This window comes from Globicephala melas, chromosome 1 (assembly GCF_963455315.2).
Source record: "Globicephala melas chromosome 1, mGloMel1.2, whole genome shotgun sequence".
NCBI classification, from domain to species: domain Eukaryota; kingdom Metazoa; phylum Chordata; class Mammalia; order Artiodactyla; family Delphinidae; genus Globicephala; species Globicephala melas.
The window spans coordinates 106,241,938-106,263,210 of NC_083314.1; the positions used below are offsets into that span (position 1 = coordinate 106,241,938).

Genomic DNA, 21,273 nt, shown 5'->3' on the forward strand with positions numbered 1-21,273 from the left:
AACTTTCAGTTACAAAATAAATGAGTCATGGGGATGAAAGGTACAGTATGGGGAATACAGTCAATAATATTGTAATAACATTGTATGGTGACAGATGGTAACTAGACTTATTGTGGTGATTTTGTAATGTCGAATCTTTATGTTGTGCACCTGGAACTAACAGTATTGTAGGTCAATTATACTTTAATGATAAAGAAAGAAAGAAAAAGAAAGGAAGAAAGGGAAATATTCAAATTTTTAAAAGCAACAAAGAAACAAATAAACAAAACCTAAAGAGTCTTAAAAAGACTACCTAATAACCTAGATAATCATATATAAAGTATTCAAGTGATTTGCTATTAGTACAAATACTGCAAGTTTTCTTCTACACGGTGGTTTCTTCATGTTAATTATTGGCTAAGAACTAAGTATATTAAAAGTAAAAGTGGATCCATAATGTACAACATGATGATAATAAGTTACACTGTTGTATAGTATATTTGAAATTTAAGAGAGTAGATCTTAAAACTTTTTTCCTTTTTTTTGGTATGTAAATGAGATGACAATGTTACCAAATTTACTGTGGAAATCATAACATATGTAAGTCAACTCATTACACTATACACAAACTTACATAATGCTGCATGTCAACTATATCTCAAAAGAAGTGCAAAAAAAAATTTCACCCAATAATTACAGAATACAGAATTTTTTCAAGTGAATCTGGAATATTCACCAAAATAGACCATATGCTGGCCAATAAACTGAGTCTCAAAATATTTAAAAAATTGAAATCGGGTACATTCATGAATTCATTTGTTTAATGAAACCAACCTAATGTCCACCACTAATAACACAGAGGTATCTGGAAAATGACTAAATATTTGGAAATAAACACACACAAGAGATATTATATTTTGAACTGAATAAAATAAAAGCATAACATATAAAATTAATGGGATTCAGCTAAAGCACTGACTAAAGGGAAGTTTGTACCTTTAAATACTTACATTTGAAAAGAAGAAAGATTTAAAGTCAATAATCTAAGCTTTCACTTTAAGAAAAATTTAAAAAGAAGAGAAAATTAAACCCAAAGTAACTGGGAAGGAGTATATGGATCCTGAGGGAAATGTTATACAGTAGTCCTCCCTTATCCTAGTTTTTGCATTCCATGGTTTCAGTTACCTGCTGTCAACTGAGGCTCGAAAATAATAAATGGAAAATTCCAGAAATAAACAATTCATAAGTTATAAACTGTGTGCCGTTCTGAGTAGTGTGATGAAGTCTCACACTGTCCCTTGCCGTCCAGCTCCGCCCTGCCTAGGATGTGAATAATAATCCCTTTGTCCATGTATCCCACCCGTTAGTCACTTAGTGGCCAACTAGGTTATCAAATCAACTGTTGCAGTACCGCAGTGCATGTGTTCAAGTAATCCTTATTTTACTTAATAATGGTCCCAAAGTGCAAGAGTAGTGATGCTAGCAATTCAAATATAAAAGAAGCCGTAACATGCTCCCTTTAAGCGAAAAGGTGAAAGTACTAAACTTAATAAGAAAAAAAGTTGTATGCTGAGGTTGCTAAGATCTACAGTAAGACTCTTCAATCCAGGAAATTGTAAAGAAAAAAGAAATTTGTGCTAGTTTTGTTATCACACGTCAAACTGCAAAAGTTATAGCCACAATGTGTGAAGATAGAAAAGGTATTAAATTTGTACAATAAGATATTTTGAGGGAGAGAGAGGCCACATTCACATAACTTTTATTATAGTATACTGTTATAATTGTTCTATTTTATTATTATTGTTGTTACTCTCTTACTGTGCCTAAGTTACAAATTAAACTTCATCACAGGCATGTATGTATAGGAAAAAACATAGTAGTACATAGGGTTTCATACTATCTGCAGCTTCAGGCATCCACCGGGGGTCCTGGAATGTATCCTGGGAGGATAGGCAGGGACTACTGTATGTCTTGATTGTGGTGATGGTAACAAGGGTATAACCATATGAAAAAAACCAACATCTGGACTTCCCTGGTGGTGCAGTGGTTAAGAATCCGCCTGGCAATGCAGGGGACACGGGTTCGAACCCTGGTCCGGGAAGATCCCACATGCCATGGAGCAACTAAGCCTGTGCGCCACAACTACTGAGCCTGCACTCTAGAGCCCGCGAGCCACAACTACTGAGCCTGCATGCCACAACTACTGAAGTCCATGAGCCTAGAGCCCATGCTCTGCAACAACATAAGCCACCACAATGAGAAGACCATGCACCACAACGAAGAGTAGTCCCCACTCACCGCAGCTAGAGAAAGCCCGTGTGCAGTAACAAAGACCCAAGGCAGCCAAAAATAAATAAATAAATTTATTTTTTAAAAAAATCTGACAAAAAGCATTGAACTTTTATTTTAAATGGATGCATCCTACTGTAAGTAAATTTTACTTCAAAAATATATTTTTAAAGAATGATGCAAAGTTCAAGAATTTTGAAATAATTTTTACTGTCTTAACACATAAGTAGTAATAACAGATTATCAAGTATGTTTGATAATAGTAACCAGTTGATAATCTGTTTCTTTAAAAAACTATCATAAAGAACTCTGATTACAATTTATAATAAGAATTGAATATAATATACTTACCTACTTGATTACCTCCTAGTTTTACAGGTTCTGTTTCTAAACTATTTAATTTGCCACTTTCTTGGTTGTCATTAGAAGCAATAAGATTGTGAGATAATTGATTAGCAGTCAGGTTTGCCTGAAGCTTTTGAATTTCTGCCTCTTTCATTGCAAGCTTAATCCTGGCACAAAAGAAAATAAACCAAAAATTATTAGAAAGATTCTATAAAAATACCACAAACCATTTTCCCCTTTCAAATTAATATAATTTTAATTAAAAAAAATTTTAAACTCTGATATTAGTCAACTATTGGCCAAGATACAGAAAGTCTTATATACAACTGATTACACTGTAAACTGGTTCAGCTACTTTAGAAACTTGATAGTATACAACCTATGACCCAGCAATTTTACTTCTAGAAATATCTGCTAGAGAAATTCTCGCATATTGTACAGGAAACGTGTAAGTATGGACTTTGCAGCATTATTTGTAATAGCGGAAAACTAGAAATAAGGCAACTATTGATAAAGGAACAGATAAATTGTGATGTAGTTGTAGGAGAGACTCTTATACAGCTATTAAAACTAAACTAACCACACTAGTCCATCCATTGATCAACGATTCTACCTACCTACCTCGACACGAATTTTAAAAATGATGCTGAGTGAAAAAGCAAAATTACAAAACATATAAAAACAGTATATTTATATGTGTGAGTATAAACAAACACAAATGAATTGAAGGATAGATATCCATCTCATGATGGTAGATACTTAGGAGGAGAATGGGACTAGTGTTAAGGATCAAAGGGCATTATCTATCCTGTAATGTTTTATTTTTTATTTAAAGAAACAGATTTAAAAAAATATCAAAAAATGTTAAGAATCAGCTCTTAGTTGTGGAAATATGGATATTTGTTATAATACTCTCTAGACTTTTCTGTATATTTCTCAACTTCTCAACTAAAGATCTTAATTACCAATTTTCAAAACACATTGTATGTGCTAAAACTTCAGCATCTGAAAACCGTACCTCAATTCCAAAATCACCATTTTATTTGTCTCACAGCAGCCAATGTAACTGTCTTCCTTGTTTGACAAAATACTCATCTGGTGCTTAGACAGAGATGATTTAAAACCAAACATTTCTCTTTTTAACTGCAAGTTTAAAAACAAACATATATAAACTTACAATATCTATGATACAATTTATTTATTTATTTATTTATGGCTGCGTTGGGTCTTCATTGCTGCACGCGGGCTTTCTCTAGTTGTATTGAGCAGGGGCTACTCTTTGTTGAGGTGAGGGGGCTTCTCATTTGTGGTGGCTTCCCTTGTTGCGGAGCATGGGCTCTAGGCATATGGGCTTCAGTAGTTGTGGTGTGCGGGCTCAGCAGTTGTGGCTCGCAGGCTCTAGAGCCCAGGCTCAGTAGTTGTGGCGCACAGGGTTAGTTGCTCCACGGCATGTGGGATCTTCCCGGGCCAGGGATCAAACCTGTGTCCCCTGCACTGGCAGGCAGATTCTTAACCTCTGTGCCACCAGGGAAGTCCGATACAATTATTTTTTATGTAAGTTTGAAAAACTGTGTGAATTTAATAGAAACAATCTAACAGCCATCAACAGAATGTATAAATTCATTATGAAATATTAACATAATGGGAAAACTACAATAGTTAAAATAAATCTGCATTATATAAATCATTATGGAGACATCACATGACACTGAGTGAAAAACAACAGAGGCACATATTGTACTTTCAAAAATGCACTGAACTATATATATATATTTTTCCGGATACATCTGTATGTGGCAATATTTAAAATATGGGCAAGAAGGATACATATGAATTTCAAAATAGTGGCTACCTCTGAGGAGAGAGGGAGAGAATGGGGATCTAATGAAGTACATACTGAGGCTTTATTTCCGTATAAATTTTTATTCTAAAAATGTCTGAAGTAGATATCACAATATGTTTCCCAGATTTAGCAAATGTGCTATATTGGTCTCTTTATGTATTCTGTATGTTCTGAATAATAATTTTAAAAATTAGTTGTGAAAAGGGGCAAGGTAAGCACTTAATGACTACTACCTTCAAACTATAACAAAATCACACTTTTTAGAAATAGACAAATTCACATTTCTAAACCATGTTATATGGGATCAAGCATATATTATCACACCACTTTCAGAATCACATATCAAGTAATTCTTGATACTGAGTCAAAGGAAGTATCAATTTAAAATGAATGCTACCTGCATTTGATTACTATCAAATTTCAAAAGCAAACAGTACATTAGAAATCTAAGCAAACAGGGACTTCCCTGGTGGTCCAGTGGTTAAGACTCCACATTTCCACTGTAGTGGGCACGGGTTTGATCCCTGGCCTGGGAACAAAGATCCCACGTGCCATGTGGCCAAAAAAAAAAAAAAAAAAAATTAAAAAAAACAATCTAAGCAAATAATCAGCATCCCAGGAAAGTAGATATTGCAGGGGGATGGGAACCAAGAATGGTATGTTCTGCTTTTAACTCTGCCACTAGCTAGCTGGACAAATTATTTACTTCCTTGGGTACACTTCTTCACCAATTCAATAAAATGATAATACTGAATTAGATGATTACTAAGGTCCCTTTCAGCTTCATAATTCCATGATAGTTTAAAATTGGTAAAAGTCTACCAGCCATCCATATGTGAAACCAATCATGACACATTTATCTTATCTTTATCTTATCTCCTGATTTCACCTTTACTTTGCACCTATGAATAACAAATTTCTGACACAAGTATACTTACTTTCTTCCTAATCTCACTTATAAATATGGTCATATATATAACTCATAGAGAAAAGGTGGCCAGATGCTACCATAAAAACAATTTAATATTCTGTACCATTCTAAGAGTATATGAAAAATTGCTCAACATGGTCAACAGGAAAATGGAAATTAAAACCACAATGTGATACCAGGTAATACTCATTAAGATGGCTACAATCAAAAAGACAGACAATAACAATTGTTGGCTAAGATGTAGAGAAACAGAAATCCTCACATTTTGCTGGTGAGAATGTAAAATGGTACAGCCACTTTGCAAAAGTTTGGCATAAATTTACCACATGACTCAGCAATTCTACTTCTAGGTATCTACTCAAGAGAAATGTGTGGACAGAGACTTGTAAGCAAATATTCATAACAGCATCATTCATAATAGTTCAAAAGTGGAAACAACCGAAATATACATCTACTGGTGAATGAATAAATAAAATGTGGCATATCCATACAAAGGAATAATATTAAACAATAGAAAGAAATGAAATACTGATATATATCACAATGAAAGATCCTCAAAAACATTAAGAAAACGTAAGACCATATATTGTACAATTCATTTATATGAAATGTCCAGAAAAGACAAATCTCCATAGGCAGAAAGTAGATTAGTGATTCCCTAGGAGTGGGGATGGGTACAGGGACTGATTATAAATGGGCACAAGGGACCTTTGGGGGATAGAAGTGTTTGAAAACTGGATTGTGGTGATTGTTCCAGAATCTGTAAATTTACTAAAAATCATTGAACAGTACACTTAAAATGGGTGAACGCTGTGGTATATAAATGTTCCTTTAAAACTGTTGTTTTAAAAAATTCTGTGCCATTCTTATACATGGCATCTGAGAGATTGAGAAAGGATGGAATAGTAGAAAGGTAAGTTCAGAAAAAAGGATTAGATAGAAAAGAACTGATGACTGAAAGCAGACGTGAGGAAAAAAATAGAAGGTAATAAAGCAACTATGAAATTATGATCTCTTATAAAGTACTTGGGTAAAATTTTCCTTGTCACACATACTTACTGGCAACTGGGACATAATTTTTTCCAAACTTCTCAGTTCCACCCTTGAACTTTCTATTTCTTGCTGACACAAATCCAGTCTCTCATTCTGTGTTGCAATACGAACTTTTAATTCTCGGTTTTCATTCATCAGAGAAAATTTTTCTCTAAGTATTTCGTCTTTATCCTCTAACTCACTCTCTAGCTTAAGAATACTTTGTCTAGATTCAGTTAGTTGTGCCATGACTTCTGAATTTTTCACTGCCATGATCCTTAATTTTTCTTTTCCATTATTATTTTCTTCTTTTAACTGCCTATGAAGAAAAAAGCATAAAAATGAAAATAAAACATACATTTACTTTCAATAATCATATTTAGTTAATCTCGCTTTTTAAATATTTTAAAGCTTAATTCTGAAATAATAATACTTGCTCACATTTACTGAGTGCCTACCTTCTGCATGCTAGGCACTCACAACTTTAAGTGGCTAGCACTATTGTTACTCCCTGCTTACGGATGGAGGAAAACAAGGCAACGAAAGGTTATGAAACTTGCCCAGTGTCTCACAGTAAGTAGTTGAGCAGAATAATCCCATTACCTTGGAGGTATTTCTGCTCCCTTTTAAAAAGTGTATGACAGGAGAGTTAGCTCCAAAATCCTGACACAATGTTTTGCAGCATCAAGAAAGTTTTAGATAGTATAAGGAAAAAAATCACAAACTATTTATTAGCCACAACTCTAAAAGATAAAATCTAATTAACCATTAACAGATTACTATGCAGCGTTTTTAAACCTATATGTGTATACCTATAAAAACATGTCAAACATTAGAACAATCTACTGTTTAGAACTGTTATTGTATTTCATCAGTTCCCTTTATCACATTTTTAACATCTCTGAAATGAGGTTACACTAGGTGATGCTTCATGATTTGAAGAATACATATTTTACTAGCTAATGTGGTCACACTACAAGGACACTACATCTGTGTTAATTTTTTCTAACTATATTCAAAGCAAATATGTTGATCACATTACTCTATATTTACAAGTATACTAACATCAACACATGTTTTATTCATTTAAAATCCTAAATTTACAAGTAGAAAACAATTTCAGTCATGGACGCCTATCTTTCTACATTATTTAAGCCCATAATTACAGAATTCAAAATATTCTATTTTTAAATGTTTCAGTTTTTTCTCTATTTCCACACAAAAATCCTTTTTTTACAATAGGATACTGTACCTTAATTTCTCCTTCAGAATTTCAAGTTCACTTTTATATAGACCACACTCTTCCTGTAGCCTTTTATTTTCTTTTTCACAGTTAATCAGATTTTTCTCTAATATTGCTTCTTCAGCTTGAACCTAAAACAATAATTTGTTTTCAGTGGATGCACTAATGTGGTCATAAGTTTTAGGTATTTCAAATTAAAATGTAGTGATTTCGGAAATAAGCAGGAGAGTGGAGTAAGTACTCCACAAGTTTAAGTCCCCAGCCTTGTAGTGAAAGGAGCAAAATGAACTTCCAGCAACAAAGAACAGGGAGGGGGGAATGCTACCACCTGTCCAGAAATGGTTAAGAGCCTACAAGAAAGGAACAACAGCATGATTACCTGAAAGCAGAATTGTTCTGCTCTATGTAGACAAGGCAAGCAACTCATGTAGAGATGCTGCATCAAGTTACTAAAGGCTAACTTTAGTGTAAATGTTCCAGAGAAGTAATTTTTGAAATTTTAGCCACAGAATACTCCCAAGGAAATCACAGCCCCAAATTTAAAACAGATAAAAGTCAAGCATCCAGGTTTGAGCAGTGGAAATGGAGGACTGGACAGATCTGCCCCACTTCCTTTGTTATATCTATCTAACTATAGGGCTCTGCTGAGCAGTTTGAAATTTATAATCCTAAGTTAGGAGTATGAAAAAAATCATCTCTTACATTTTCCTCTCTTTCCTCTATAAAGTCCTCCCTCTCTAGGAGGATATTCTCCCTACTAAGTATTCTACCTCCCAGTCCAGATTACCTTATTAAAAATCCCTTCTACAATATTTCTTTCTCACGGGGACCTTTACCAAGGCTTTCAAAACAGTGATCTTATTAATTCACACTTAAGACGTCAGTATCTAATGGGATCTTAAATTTTTCTTATTTTTAATATTTCTTCTATCCTTCTACCTTTCTTCGAACAGAATTTGTAAATATTAAGGATATAAAGAATTTATATTAATTAAGGATATAAAGAATTTATCTTAAGGTCCAACATGTGGCCTCCCTCCAAACAGGTTTATTATCATGTGGTATTACTTGAAGATATTCAATGAATGTAATTAAGCCACTATATTACTATGTAGAACCTATTCAAGGAACCTTCCCTCTGAAAGGCAGAAGTGAGTCTCTCTCAGGGTGTTATGTCTAAGGAGACCAATTAAAGGCTACATAATCTACTCTGCCTTCATTTTCACTGAGGTGATAGGAACAAATTTCCTGCTTTTACTTCTATAGCTCTAAACTGCTCACTCACCCCATCTTTCTCTACATTTTGTCCCTTGTCTCCACTCTTTTCCTTCTCTGGATAAGAAAGTTTCTGCTCATTATAAGAAGATGGTAAATATTATACTTAACTAATAATTATAAATTCTTTATTTCAATGATTTTATTATGAATGAGATCATAAAAATTACTCCCCACTTTAACCATATATAAAGATATTCTATTTATGTCTATATTTTCAGAATGTGAATGGTAATACAAAACACTGAATTTGCAAAACTGCCTCTTACCTTTTCCAGTTTTTCAGCCATCTTTTCTTCATAATGTTGGAAAGCTTTACTTAGCTCTTCAGCATTATATAGTGCTTCATTCCTTTGTTGTTCAGCTCTAGAATTTAACGAGATAATTAATAAAAGAATGCTCTGTACTTGTGTATGTAAGTTCCAAAATAACCTATATTTAATTATAAGGAATAACTAGAGAGAAGCAGATTTTTCGGTGTTAAAAAAGAGTATAAGCCTTAAAATGGCAAAATGAAAAATGAAGACTAGACTACAATAATTTCCTATGATATCTATATGAAAAATAATATAGAACATAAAATACTTATAAACTTTGAAACATACAGACATTCTTATGTGTTGGCAATTTTTTCTCTGTCTGGAAAAGACAGATTAGGGAAGTTGCCTGAGGCTATATGATAAATTTTCAAAGATCAGGTATTACAGAATCAATCCACTGTCTAGTATACTAAAAATACTCAGTAGGGCTTCCCTGGTGGCGCAGTGGTTGAGAGTCTGCCTGCCGATGCAGGGGACACGGGTTTGTGCCCCGGTCCGGAAAGATCCCACATGCCGCGGAGTGGCTGGGCCCGTGAGCCATGGCCGCTGAGCCTGTGCGTCCGGAGCCTGCTCCGCAATGGGAGAGGCCACAACATTGAGAGGCCCACATACTGCAAATTAAAAAAAAAAAAAAAAAAGTACTCAGTAGATCCTGTGATCTTTGAAAAGGCCAAGTAAATTTTCAAAAAAGATATAAAATCTGAACAACAAAATCCAACCACTACCAAGCAAGCCCAACCATTCTGTCTCACCTCTTAGTTCATCCTGACCTTTCTTCATACCTCTCACAGTGAATTGAGACTACTAGGCTGGAACTTGGTCAATTTCATATCCACATCTAAAAATTTTTCTATATTTAAACTTATTTTCATCACATTATTTTGAAGTTAGTGACTCTTCTCTTATCCAAGGTGAATTCCTTTATCTATACTCTGGATTTTAGTTCTTCCCTTTCAGGACTCTTCTGTATTTTCAGTCTCTTCTCTATTGGCTTACAAATTCAAGTGAAAGTATCTCTTATTTCCTGAATATATGGGGTTCTTAAATTTGGACAGCAACTGTGGATATCAGAGATGTTTGTCTGGTTCCAAGTTTCAAATAAAAAAGAGTTTAAACAATAAGGGATTTATTTGAAAATCTACGAGAATATATTCCATTCCTTAGTTGGCATAGCTGGAATTCAGAGAGCAAAGGATACCTGTTCTTTTCACTTTTTATTTTTTAAATGGTCCATACTTTTGACCAGATTTAATAGCTTTATTTATTTATTTTTATTTTTTGGCTGTGTTGGGTCTTTGTTGCTGTGTGCAGGCTTTCTCTAGATGCAGCGAGCAGGGGTTATTCCTCGTTTCAGTGCGCGGGCTTCTCATTGCGGTGGCTTCTCTTGTTGCGGAGCATGGGCTCTAGGCGCACAGTAGTTGTGGCACGTGGGCTCAGTAGTTGTGGCTTGCAGGCTCTAGAGTGCAGGCTCAGTAGTTGTGGCTTGCAGGCTCTAGAGTGCAGGCTCAGTAGTTGTGGCTCATGGGCTTAGTTGCTCCACAGCATGTGGGATCTTCCCAGACCAGGGCTCAAACCCGTGTCCCCTGCATTGGCAGGCGGATCCTTAACCGCTGTGCCACCAGGGAAGTCCTACCACCAATATTTATAAAAAGGTCATAATATTTTCAGCCACACAGAAAAGAATGGATAAATATATACATGTACTCCCAACCCAACTTTTGTGAATCTTAACTCTTTGCTATTTTTGTTTCATGTAGCCTTTTTATTTTAAGCAAACAAAACGTTATAGACATTACAGAGTTGAGGTCCCTGTTCACCTCCAAATCCTATTCCCCTGACTTCTTCCACAGAGGTAACCCTAGTGTGACTTTGTTTTATTATCATCATACATTTTGTACATTCACATGTTGACCAAAATATCCACAAACAATACATCATAGTTCATCCACTGTAAGAGGCACATTGTTTTCACATTTTTAACATCTCTAAAATTATCATGTATTTTACGATTGATGGTATACCATAGTTTCATGATATTTTTTCTTAGTGATTACTAAAATAATGGTACACCTTAAAATCTGTGGAATCTTACATTCAATGAAATATCGTAATCTTCTGTCACGGTATTCAATTCATTGGGCCCTAGAGCCACAGTGTTTGGGTTCAAATTCTACCTCTACCACTTTCTAAATGGGTGACCTTAACTTCTCTCTAATTCAGTTTCTTCATCTATAAAATGAGGATATTATCAAACTCTTATGATAGTGTGAGGAATAAATAAGTTATATACCTAAAGCACTTAGAAAAGTGTTTACACATAATAAATGCTCAGTGAGTTACTACAATACCATCAAATTTAAAACTTTTGTCAATCTAATAGTATGACATGTTTGTAGCTTTACAACCTCACTGTAGTTTTAATTTACATTTTTGATGACAGTGAGGTTAAGCAACTTTCATGTTTCATTGGATATTTGAGTTTCCTGTCCTTTACCTCTACAGATTCTTTGTCTTTTATTATTGGATATCTCCCCCCAACCCTGCCTTTTCTTATTGATTTGTGAGAGTTCTTTACAAATTCTGGATATTAATCTTTGTGAATTATATTACTTGCAAATATTTCCCCAACATTAGTCTTGTCTTTTTCACTTTTTATTTGATGAGTTTTATAAACAAAAGGGTTTTTATTTTAATGGACTTAAAATTTAGCAATCTTTTCCTGTAATATTCATGCTTTTTTGCTCTCATTTTAAAACATTCTTCCCTACCATGAGACAACACATAAACTATTCTCATATAAAACATTCTTCCCGGGGCTTCCCTGGTGGCGCAGTGGTTGAGAGTCCGCCTGCCGATGCAGGGGACGCGGGTTCGTGCCCCTGTCCGGGAGGATCCCACATGCCGCGGAGCGGCTGGGCCCGTGAGCCATGGCCGCTGAGCCTCCGCAGCCGGAGCCTGTGCTCCGCAACGGGAGAGACCACAACAGTGAGAGGCCCGCATACCGCAAAAAACAAAAAACAAAAAACAAAAAACATTCTTCCCTACCATGAGACAACACAGAAACTATTCTCATGTATTTTCTCTAAAAGTTTTACTTTTCACAATTGGGCCTTTAATCCATCTAGAATTTTTTTTTTAATGCAGGTATAGTATGAGGCAGGAATCTAATTTAATTTTTTAATCAATAATTAATTCTCCCAGAATTATTTTTTGAAGTTTTTTTTTCAATATTTATTTATTTATTTAGGCTGCACCGGGTCTTAGTTGCAGCATGTGGGATCTTCGTAGCTGCATGTGGGATCTTTCAGTTGCAGCATGCAGACTTCTTAGTTGCAGCATGCACTCTTAGTTGTGGCATGGAAACTCCTTAGTTGTAGCATGCATGCAGGATCTAGTTCCCCGACCAGGGATCGAACCTGGGCCCCCTGCATTGGGAGAGCAGAGTCTTACCCACTGGAACCCCAGGGAAGTCCTCCTGAAGTATTTGTTTTTAAAATTAAGTCAGTACACCCTTAATGTGGATTCACCACTTTTTGATATTTTGCCACCATTGCTTTATGTCTCTCACTTGAGAGATTTTTTTTGCACTGAACTATATATCCTAGAGTAACTAGTAATATAACCACAAGTAACTATCAAATTTAAGAAATCTAAAATTGATACAATATTACTAATACACAATTCATATATAAATTTTATTAATTATTCCAATAATTTCTTTATGGAATTTTCCTTCTTCTGATCCAGGGTCACTTACTGCTTTTAGTTATCATGTCTCTTTAGTCTCCTTAATCTGGAACATCTTCTCAGCTTTTCTCAGTCTTTCATGACAGTGACATTTTTGAAGAATAAACAGTTGTTTTACAGAAGACCAACCTGAGCTTGTCTGATGTTTCCTCATGATTAGTTTCAGGCTATTCATTCTCAAGAGGCATACCACATAAATGGTGTTGTACCCTTCTCACTATATCACATATGAAACACATGATGTCAGTTTGTCCAGCACCTTAATTATTGATTCTTCCATCCTTTGCCCTGATTTGTAATGCCACCTGTTACATTATGAAGATTCCACTGTATGCATGTTTGCTTAAGAGTCTCTGTTCTGTACCACTGATTTTTTTGTTTATTCCTATACCAATATCACATTGACTTAATTAGTATAACTTTAGAAGTCTTGTTATCTATAGACATGTTCTCTACCTTGGTCTACAGCTTCAAAAGTGCCTTGTTTGTTCTTGGACATTGGTTCTTCCACATGATTTTTAGGGTCAGTTCATTAAGTTCTACCAAAAATTTTGTTGGGATATCGATTGGAATTGTACTGAATGCATAAACTATTTTGGGAAAAACTGACACCTTTACGTTAGGTTCCCTTCCAGAAAAACGGTATACATCTCATTAGTTACATCTTCTCTTAAGGCTTTCAAAGAAGCTTTATTATTTTCTCCATTGTATTAAGTATGTCTTTTTAGTCTGATATTTTGACATCTGGGGCATTACTGACCCTAGGAAGACTGGCCCTTCCAGGGCTAGCCAATTCTCAGAGATTAATAAACTTTGCACATGGGAGTGTACCTTTCATACACAAATTAAGCAATCCAGAGCCCACTCCCCATTCCTCTATCTGGCTCTTACACACCGGGCTAATATTCTCCTGTCCTAATCACCCCAGGACCAGGTACTAGACCACTCAGGACAGTCTTACACTTCTGCCCATTGAGATTATTCATACTAGCCAATCCGAAGGCTGAACACCCTACCTCAACCCTTTCTTCCCACAGAAACCACAGTAAAACCTCCTGTTCATATTTTCTTCCCAACTCCCTCTGCCTTCTGAACAACCCTGATACTTCCCTGTGTGGTCCCTCTACATGACATGTCATGTCTCCTATTTCTAGTAATCTGTGAGTATAAAAACTTCTTCATTTATGACATCCATTTCCATGCCTATCTTGCCATACCTGATTAAAACAAATCCTGAGTACATTTTTAAACCTCCATTAAGATTGTACCTATCTTCTGTAGATTTTTTCAGATTTAACTTATAGTTATTTTATTTTAATTTTTTATTGAGTGAAGTGCTCACATCTTAAGTGAATGAATTTGTACATATGTATGTACCCACATAACTACTATCCAGATCAAATATAGAACATTTCCAGCACTCAAAAGGCTCCCTTGTGCACCCTCCCAGTCAATACTCTTCACCTAAAAAGGTAAACACTATTTGGACTTTTAACACCATATATTAATTTTGCTTATTCTTGATTTCTTAAGGAAATACACAGTATTCTTTTGCATCTGGCTTCCTTTGCTTAACATCTGTAGTATCTGTCCCTGTTGTTAAAGAACTATAGTTGCTTTTTCACTGATGCATACATTTCAGAATACGAATGAATATATTTATTAATTCTGTTGTTGATGAACACTTAGCAATTATTAATAAAGCTACTTTGAGCATCCTTGTACATGTCTTTTGATAGATACAGGTCTTCATTTCTGTTGGAGTAGATGCTGGATCATAGGGTGACTTACATTTAGGTTTAGTAGATACTGACAAATAGTTTTCCAAAGTGGTTCTACCAATTTATACTCCTACTATAAATATATTTGAATTCCAGTTGCTCTACAAATTCAAAACTTGATATTGTGAGTCTTTTTCATTTTAGCCACCATGTGCCATAGTGGGACTGTTCCTTTCGTCATCATCATTTTGATTATTTTATTTTTTTGTGGGGAAATTTCTAATGATTGATTCAATACCTTTAATGGCTAAACAACTATTAAGGTTTTCAATTTATTTAAAACATTCATTTATTTACTTATTTATTTGGCTGCACCGGGTCTTAGTTGTGGCACGCGGGATCTTTGTTGTCACATGTGGAATCTTTACTTGCAGCATGTGGGGGTCTTTAGTTGTGTCATGTGGGATCTTTAGTTGGGGCATGCAAACTCTTAGTTGCGGCATGTGGTATCTAGTTCCCTGACCAGGGATCAAACCGGATCCCCTGCATTGGGAGCGCAGAGTCTTAGCCACTGGACCACCAAGGAAATCCCCAAGATTTTCAATTTATGCTTAAGTTAGTTTTGTTAAACTTAACTTTGTTGGGAAATCATTTATTTAGTCTAAGTTTTCAAATGTATTATCTTAAAACGGTTCATAGTACTTAGTCTTATTTCTTAAATCATAGCTAAATCTGTAACTTAGGAGTTCCTTTTCAATTCCAATATTGGTTTTTATGCCTTTTCTCTTAGATTAATCTTGTCTGATGCCCATTACCTTGGTCACTGTGAAAAGAACCAGATTTAGGTTTGGGGGATTCTCTATTGCTTCTTTGTTTTCTATTTCACCCTTATCTTTATTATTTAATCACTTGTATATTTCTTTTGGCCCTCTCACTGTTGTGGCCTCTCCCGTTGCGGAGCACAGGCTCCAGACGCGCAGGCTCAGAGGCCATGGATCACGGGCCTAGCCGCACCGTGGCATGGGGGATCTTCCCAGACTGGGGCACAAACCCGCATCCCCTGCATTGGCAGGCGGACTCTCAACCACTGCGCCACCAGGGAAGCCCCTATTTTTCTTTTGATCAAGCTCTTTATGTCCTTTTCCTGACTACATAAATTGAATGTTTTAGCTCATTCACATACTAATTTTATTATTTTTTAAAATAAATTTATTTATTTTTATTTATTTATCTTTGGCTGTGTTGGGTCTCTGTCGCTGTGTGCAGGTTTTCTCTAGTTGCGGCGAGTGGGCTTCTCATTGTGGTGGCTTCTCTTGCTGCAGAGCACAGGCTCTAGGTGTGCGAGCTTCAGTAGTTGTGGCACGTGGGCTCGGTAGTTGTGGCTTGCGGGCTCTAGAGTGCAGGCTCAGTAGTTGTGGCACACAGGCTTAGCTGCTCTGTGGTATGTGGGATCTTCCCGGACCAGGGCTTGAACCCAGGTCCCCTGCATTGGCAGGCGGATTCTTAACCACTGTGTCACCAGGGAAGTCCCTCACATACTAATTTTAATACACGCACAGGAGACTAAAAATTTTCTTCTGAGAATATCTTTGGCTGCAGCACACAAGCTGCAATATTTTTTATATCACTCAGTTCTAAGTCTTCTAATTTTCATAATTTCTTCAACGGGCCATGAATAGCAAGAAGGTTGATTTTAAATTTTCAAACATACATGATTTGGGGGGGGGGGGCGGGGTTGTTATATATAACTTAATTATACTGTGGTCTGAGAAGGTGATATGTATGACACAAATATTTTTATCTTTGTTAAAATTCATGCTTTCTGGCAGAGTGAGGTAACAAATTATAAATGTTCTACGAGTGCCTGAAAGAATGTGAATTCTCAAATTGTTGGCTACAGGCTTCCATACATACATCCATTAGATCAAGATTATTAATCACTCAACTCTTCAGCTTCTTACTTTTTTGTTGCTTAATCTCACAATTCTAGTAAATGTGTAAAAGTGTTCCCTGTATGGTTACAGATTTGTTCATTGAAATTTTGTTTTAAGTATTTTGGGACTAAATTATTAAATAGAAGTTTAGAATCTTTATAGCTTCCTGCTTAAGTGTTACCTAAACATTATATATATGAGTTCTTTTTAACTCTAGTAATGCTTGTTGCACTTAGAACTATTCTGTGTGATATTAATATAGCTATACCTACTTTGTTTTGGTGACTATTTGCCTGAAACATTTCTTTTCATCCCTTTGAGTTCATCTTTTCTGTATCCTTATGTGGTTCTTTTTTTCTTTTTACAACATTGTGTTTAATTTCTGCTGTACAGCAAAGTGACTCAGTTATTCATATATATTTTTCATATTCTTTATCATTATGGTTTATTACAGAATATTGAATATAGTTCCCTATCCTATAGGTAGGACTGTGTTGTTTATCCTGTGTCCTTATGTTTTAAGTATGTCTCTTATAAACAGCATAAAGCTCAACAACCTCCGCCTTTATACTGGCTTTTTAATCCATTATGATTAATCATCACCCAAAGAAAAGTCTTTGCAAAGGTTTTGATCTTTCATTTTCAGAATGCCTATCTTCATTCTAGTTCCTCAAAAAGCTCCAAGAGTCTTCATGTCACATCTTTACCTAAAAATCTCAATTGCCTATTTATCCTCTCCAGGTTAAAACACAAATCTTTTGGCATAAAACACAAAGCCATTTAGTCTGGACCAAGCCTGTCTTTTTCCTCAAATCCTACTACACCTGTCCATTTATAAGTACACAAAACTCCTAGTGTTCTTCAGAAATGATGTTCTTTTTTTTTTGTTGTTTTGTTTTTTTTTGTTTTGCGGTACGCGGGCCTCTCACTGTTGTGGCCTCTCCCGTTGCGGAGCACAGGCTCCAGACGCACAGGCTCAGCGGCCATGGCTCACGGGCCCATCCACTCCGCGGCATGTGGGATCTTTCCGGACCAGGGCACGAACGCGTGTCCCCTGCAGCGGCAGGCGAACTCCCAACCACTGTGCCACCAGGGAAGCCCAGAAATGATGTTCTTTTATACTTCTATGACTTTGCACACGCTGTCCAGAACGTGTCCATCCCTACTTATTCACCTTATGACAGCGTAGTCAATACCCTACCCTAAAAATCATCTCTTGTATAAGTTCTACAGAGAGAACTAGTCACTCTTTCTCTGTACGTTTTTTTAGCTACATTGTAAGGCTTGTCTTCATGTATTATTATCTTATTATTTTAAATTATCATGTATAAAAAGCTCACCTGAGTAAGTAAAGCCTGAATTTCAGAATATTTAATCACACAGTTTACATTTACAATAGCTACATTTGTTAGTGTTTATTATTTACAAAGCACCTTACATTTCTTTTTTCATTTATTCCTCACATCAAGACAATATCATCTTGACTTAATAGATGAATAAACTGAGGTTCAAGAAGGTTAAATAGTTTTCCCAAGGTAACGAAGTCACTTAGAGGTAAAAACTGGCTGTTTGACTCCAAAACCTAAACATTTCCACTAAGTAATATTGCCTACCAAATATATATTGTAAGCTGAACTATACTAACCAAATACTGCTGAGAAAATGTTCTTCCAAACTCATTTTAATGAAAAAATGACATAGATGGGTTTTGAGCAGTTTTTAGAAGTTTAAATGCACACACAAATATTTATCTATGTATGACAACTTTTCAAAAAACACTTTCTTCATAACATTTATATAATAGAAGAAATTTTTAAAACATATTTTTGTTGCCAGAGAAGATAAAAATGCAAATTATGATTTTACCCTGTGTAAAAGCTGCTATAATTACATTATTATACTGTAAAATCTCCTTAAACTAAAAAATTTTTCATCTTTATTAGTTTAAAAGTTAACATTCAAAGTTAATGGTGATATGGTCAAAGCTAACTAGAAAACTTTATCTTAAGATATGGTTTATACAAAATAGGTATTTTTGCATTACTTATGTATTCCTAAAGGAAGAATAACCACACTTTCTCATGAATTTAATTTCAGAAATAAGTAAGTATCATTTCATTGATAATCATTATCGGGCTTTAAGGAATTAATCCCAATTCAAAATGCCAATACCATAAAGTCCACATGTGAAATTTTTAATCAAAAATTTTAAAAAGTTAACAGACAAAAAAGAACATTAAATTTTCTACTGCCAAATTTCTGAAATTTTTTCACTTCAAAAACTAAGTAGAATTTTAAACAGGTACTATATTCTTTGTTTCTCCCCTACAAAAACAATTATTTGCTTTAAAAACACATACCTCTTTCCTTGTTTACTTTGTTCAAATAAGTCTACCTTCAGCTTTATACATTCCTCTTGGGACTTCTGCAAACTCTGTTCCTTTTCAGTCACCATTTTCTGACTCTGCTGTAATTTATCTTCTGCCTCTCTATAAAATAAAGATACTTTTAAAGGCTGTTGAAGAGATTGTTTCAGGTAAGCAAGAAATAGTTCAACATCAGGAATTCTATTAGTTTAAATCACTGAGTTAAGAGAAACAAATATTTAACAAGAGAAAGACAAAAGGCATATTCATCACTTGTGAACTATTAGTTTTCATAAGGAATAAAAGGATACTTCTATCAGATGATAAATATATCTGAAATAAAAGATTATATCCTATTTAATGATCAGACACTAGAAGTATTAGATATATTTCAGAAACTAGATAAGTATGACTGTTATCACCACTATATCCAGTGATTTTTCTGACAGTTGCAAAAAGCTAAAATGAAAATGTAGTAAGTATAAATTTTGGAAAAGAAAGACAAAATTCTTTTTTTTTGCTGATAATATCATTAGCTACCTGGAAAACCCCAGGAGAATCAAAACAAAAATTAGAATTAATTAAAGGTATGACAAATAGTCCAATTACAAAATAATTATAGTATTATACAAAAAGCAGTAGCCTTCCTATATACTATCAATGAACAGAACAAGAACAAATTCACAACAACCAAAAATATAAAATACCTAGGAATAAACTTAACATGTATTACAAAGAAAATTATGAAATTCTGATGATCATGAGAGATGACTTTAGTGTGCATCAGAATCATCTGCAGGACTTGTTAAAACACAGATTGCTGGGTCCCACCTCCCAGAGTTTGTGACTCCATAAGTCTGAGACAGGAACTGAGATCTGCATTTCTTACAAGTTCCCAGATGATGCTCATACTGCTGGTCCCAGAACTACTCTTTTGAGAATCACTAAAATGGAGCAATATGCTATTTAGTATGCATATATTTCTCATTTTATTCATAGCAGAAGAGGAAGATAAATTATAAAGTGCCTGATTCCTTGTATTTTATTTCTTGAACTCCCATCGAAGTACTGAGTACATATTACTATGTAGGGCAACAAGCAAACTAATTCATATTAATGAAAACACATAAATAAGCATCTCAGCTTAGATTTAGTCTTTTTTAGCCCCTATATACTGCATGTATCCTGCAGCCAAGAGGAGTTATGATGGACTGAAAACAGAATCAACAAGTTCTAACTAAGACAGTCTATACACCAATATGGATTTATTGGGGTGGGGGACAAATTTTAACAAGATACGTCAAAAAGTAAAAGTAGAAAATAAATATTTTAAAGCTGTAAGTTTTACCTCAAAACTTTATCTTGGGCTGAAACTTCTGCTTCCAAATTTATAATCTGTTCTTCTAAGATTGGTACAATGGCTGCCTGTTGTTGAGCAGATTCAAGCATAGAAACCTAAAACAAATAACTTTTAGAGCACTTTCTTCACAAAATAAATTAATCGACTTTGTCCTTAGTTTCTTTTACCATCTGACAGGGGTTCAGTAGAACTCCCCAGTCATTGTTCATTGTTTGTGAAGCTCATCTTATCTATCAATTTATATGGGCATGTCATCATCACAAGCTAGTCTCAGCATGTAAGCTCCTGCCATTACCCTCAACTTAACATCCCAAGATAACTGGTTAGTTATTTGGCGAAAAAAAGAGAACCTCTACAGACTAATTTAAAGATAAATTTATCTAAAAAGATAAATTTCACATACATTAGAAAATTAAATTTCAAAATCACATAAAAATACTTACTGAACCTTGTTGTTATTTAAAACCTAATTTTAGAATACATGCTTACTAGAGAAAACCTAGAAAATACAGAAAAGCATAGTAATCCTACAACTTGGAATATGAAGAGTGTAGGATGGTAGAAATCCACAACCTAAATGGTATCTGGAAAAGAATACCAGTAAGAGAACTAATTATCCCCCCGAAAAGGAAGCATGAGATAATAGTACAGGGCAGGGATGAGGTCCAGGATAGAAAACTTGGGATATAGTTCTAACTCTGTTGATGAGTCCCTCCTTTTCCTACTCTCAGAACACCAAGAGTCACATGATGGCCTACCAAGAAGAGATAGAAAGTTATTATTATTATCTGGAGAATTGAACAGGAAAGGTTTGAGACTCTTGAGACATTACATGGAATGATGAGCAGGGATGAGGAAGAGTTAAAAACAAAGAGATTAATAAGGAAC

The 21,273-nt window shown here is 35.0% G+C and overlaps 1 protein-coding gene across 1 annotated transcript in view; it reads right to left on the reverse strand.

The window, feature by feature from the left end:
• Nucleotides 1–21,273, reverse strand: part of CCDC18 (coiled-coil domain containing 18) — a 140,697-nt gene that overhangs the window by 109,796 nt on the left and 9,628 nt on the right. Inside the window, exons 6-12 of the mRNA XM_030868681.3 lie at nucleotides 20,374–20,480; nucleotides 19,020–19,148; nucleotides 9,207–9,303; nucleotides 7,672–7,793; nucleotides 6,447–6,738; nucleotides 3,632–3,756; nucleotides 2,620–2,780 (exon numbers count right to left, since the gene is read on the reverse strand). Coding sequence (XP_030724541.3) covers nucleotides 2,620–2,780; nucleotides 3,632–3,756; nucleotides 6,447–6,738; nucleotides 7,672–7,793; nucleotides 9,207–9,303; nucleotides 19,020–19,148; nucleotides 20,374–20,480 — 1,033 coding nt within the window. The remainder of the gene's footprint in view (nucleotides 1–2,619; nucleotides 2,781–3,631; nucleotides 3,757–6,446; nucleotides 6,739–7,671; nucleotides 7,794–9,206; nucleotides 9,304–19,019; nucleotides 19,149–20,373; nucleotides 20,481–21,273) is intronic.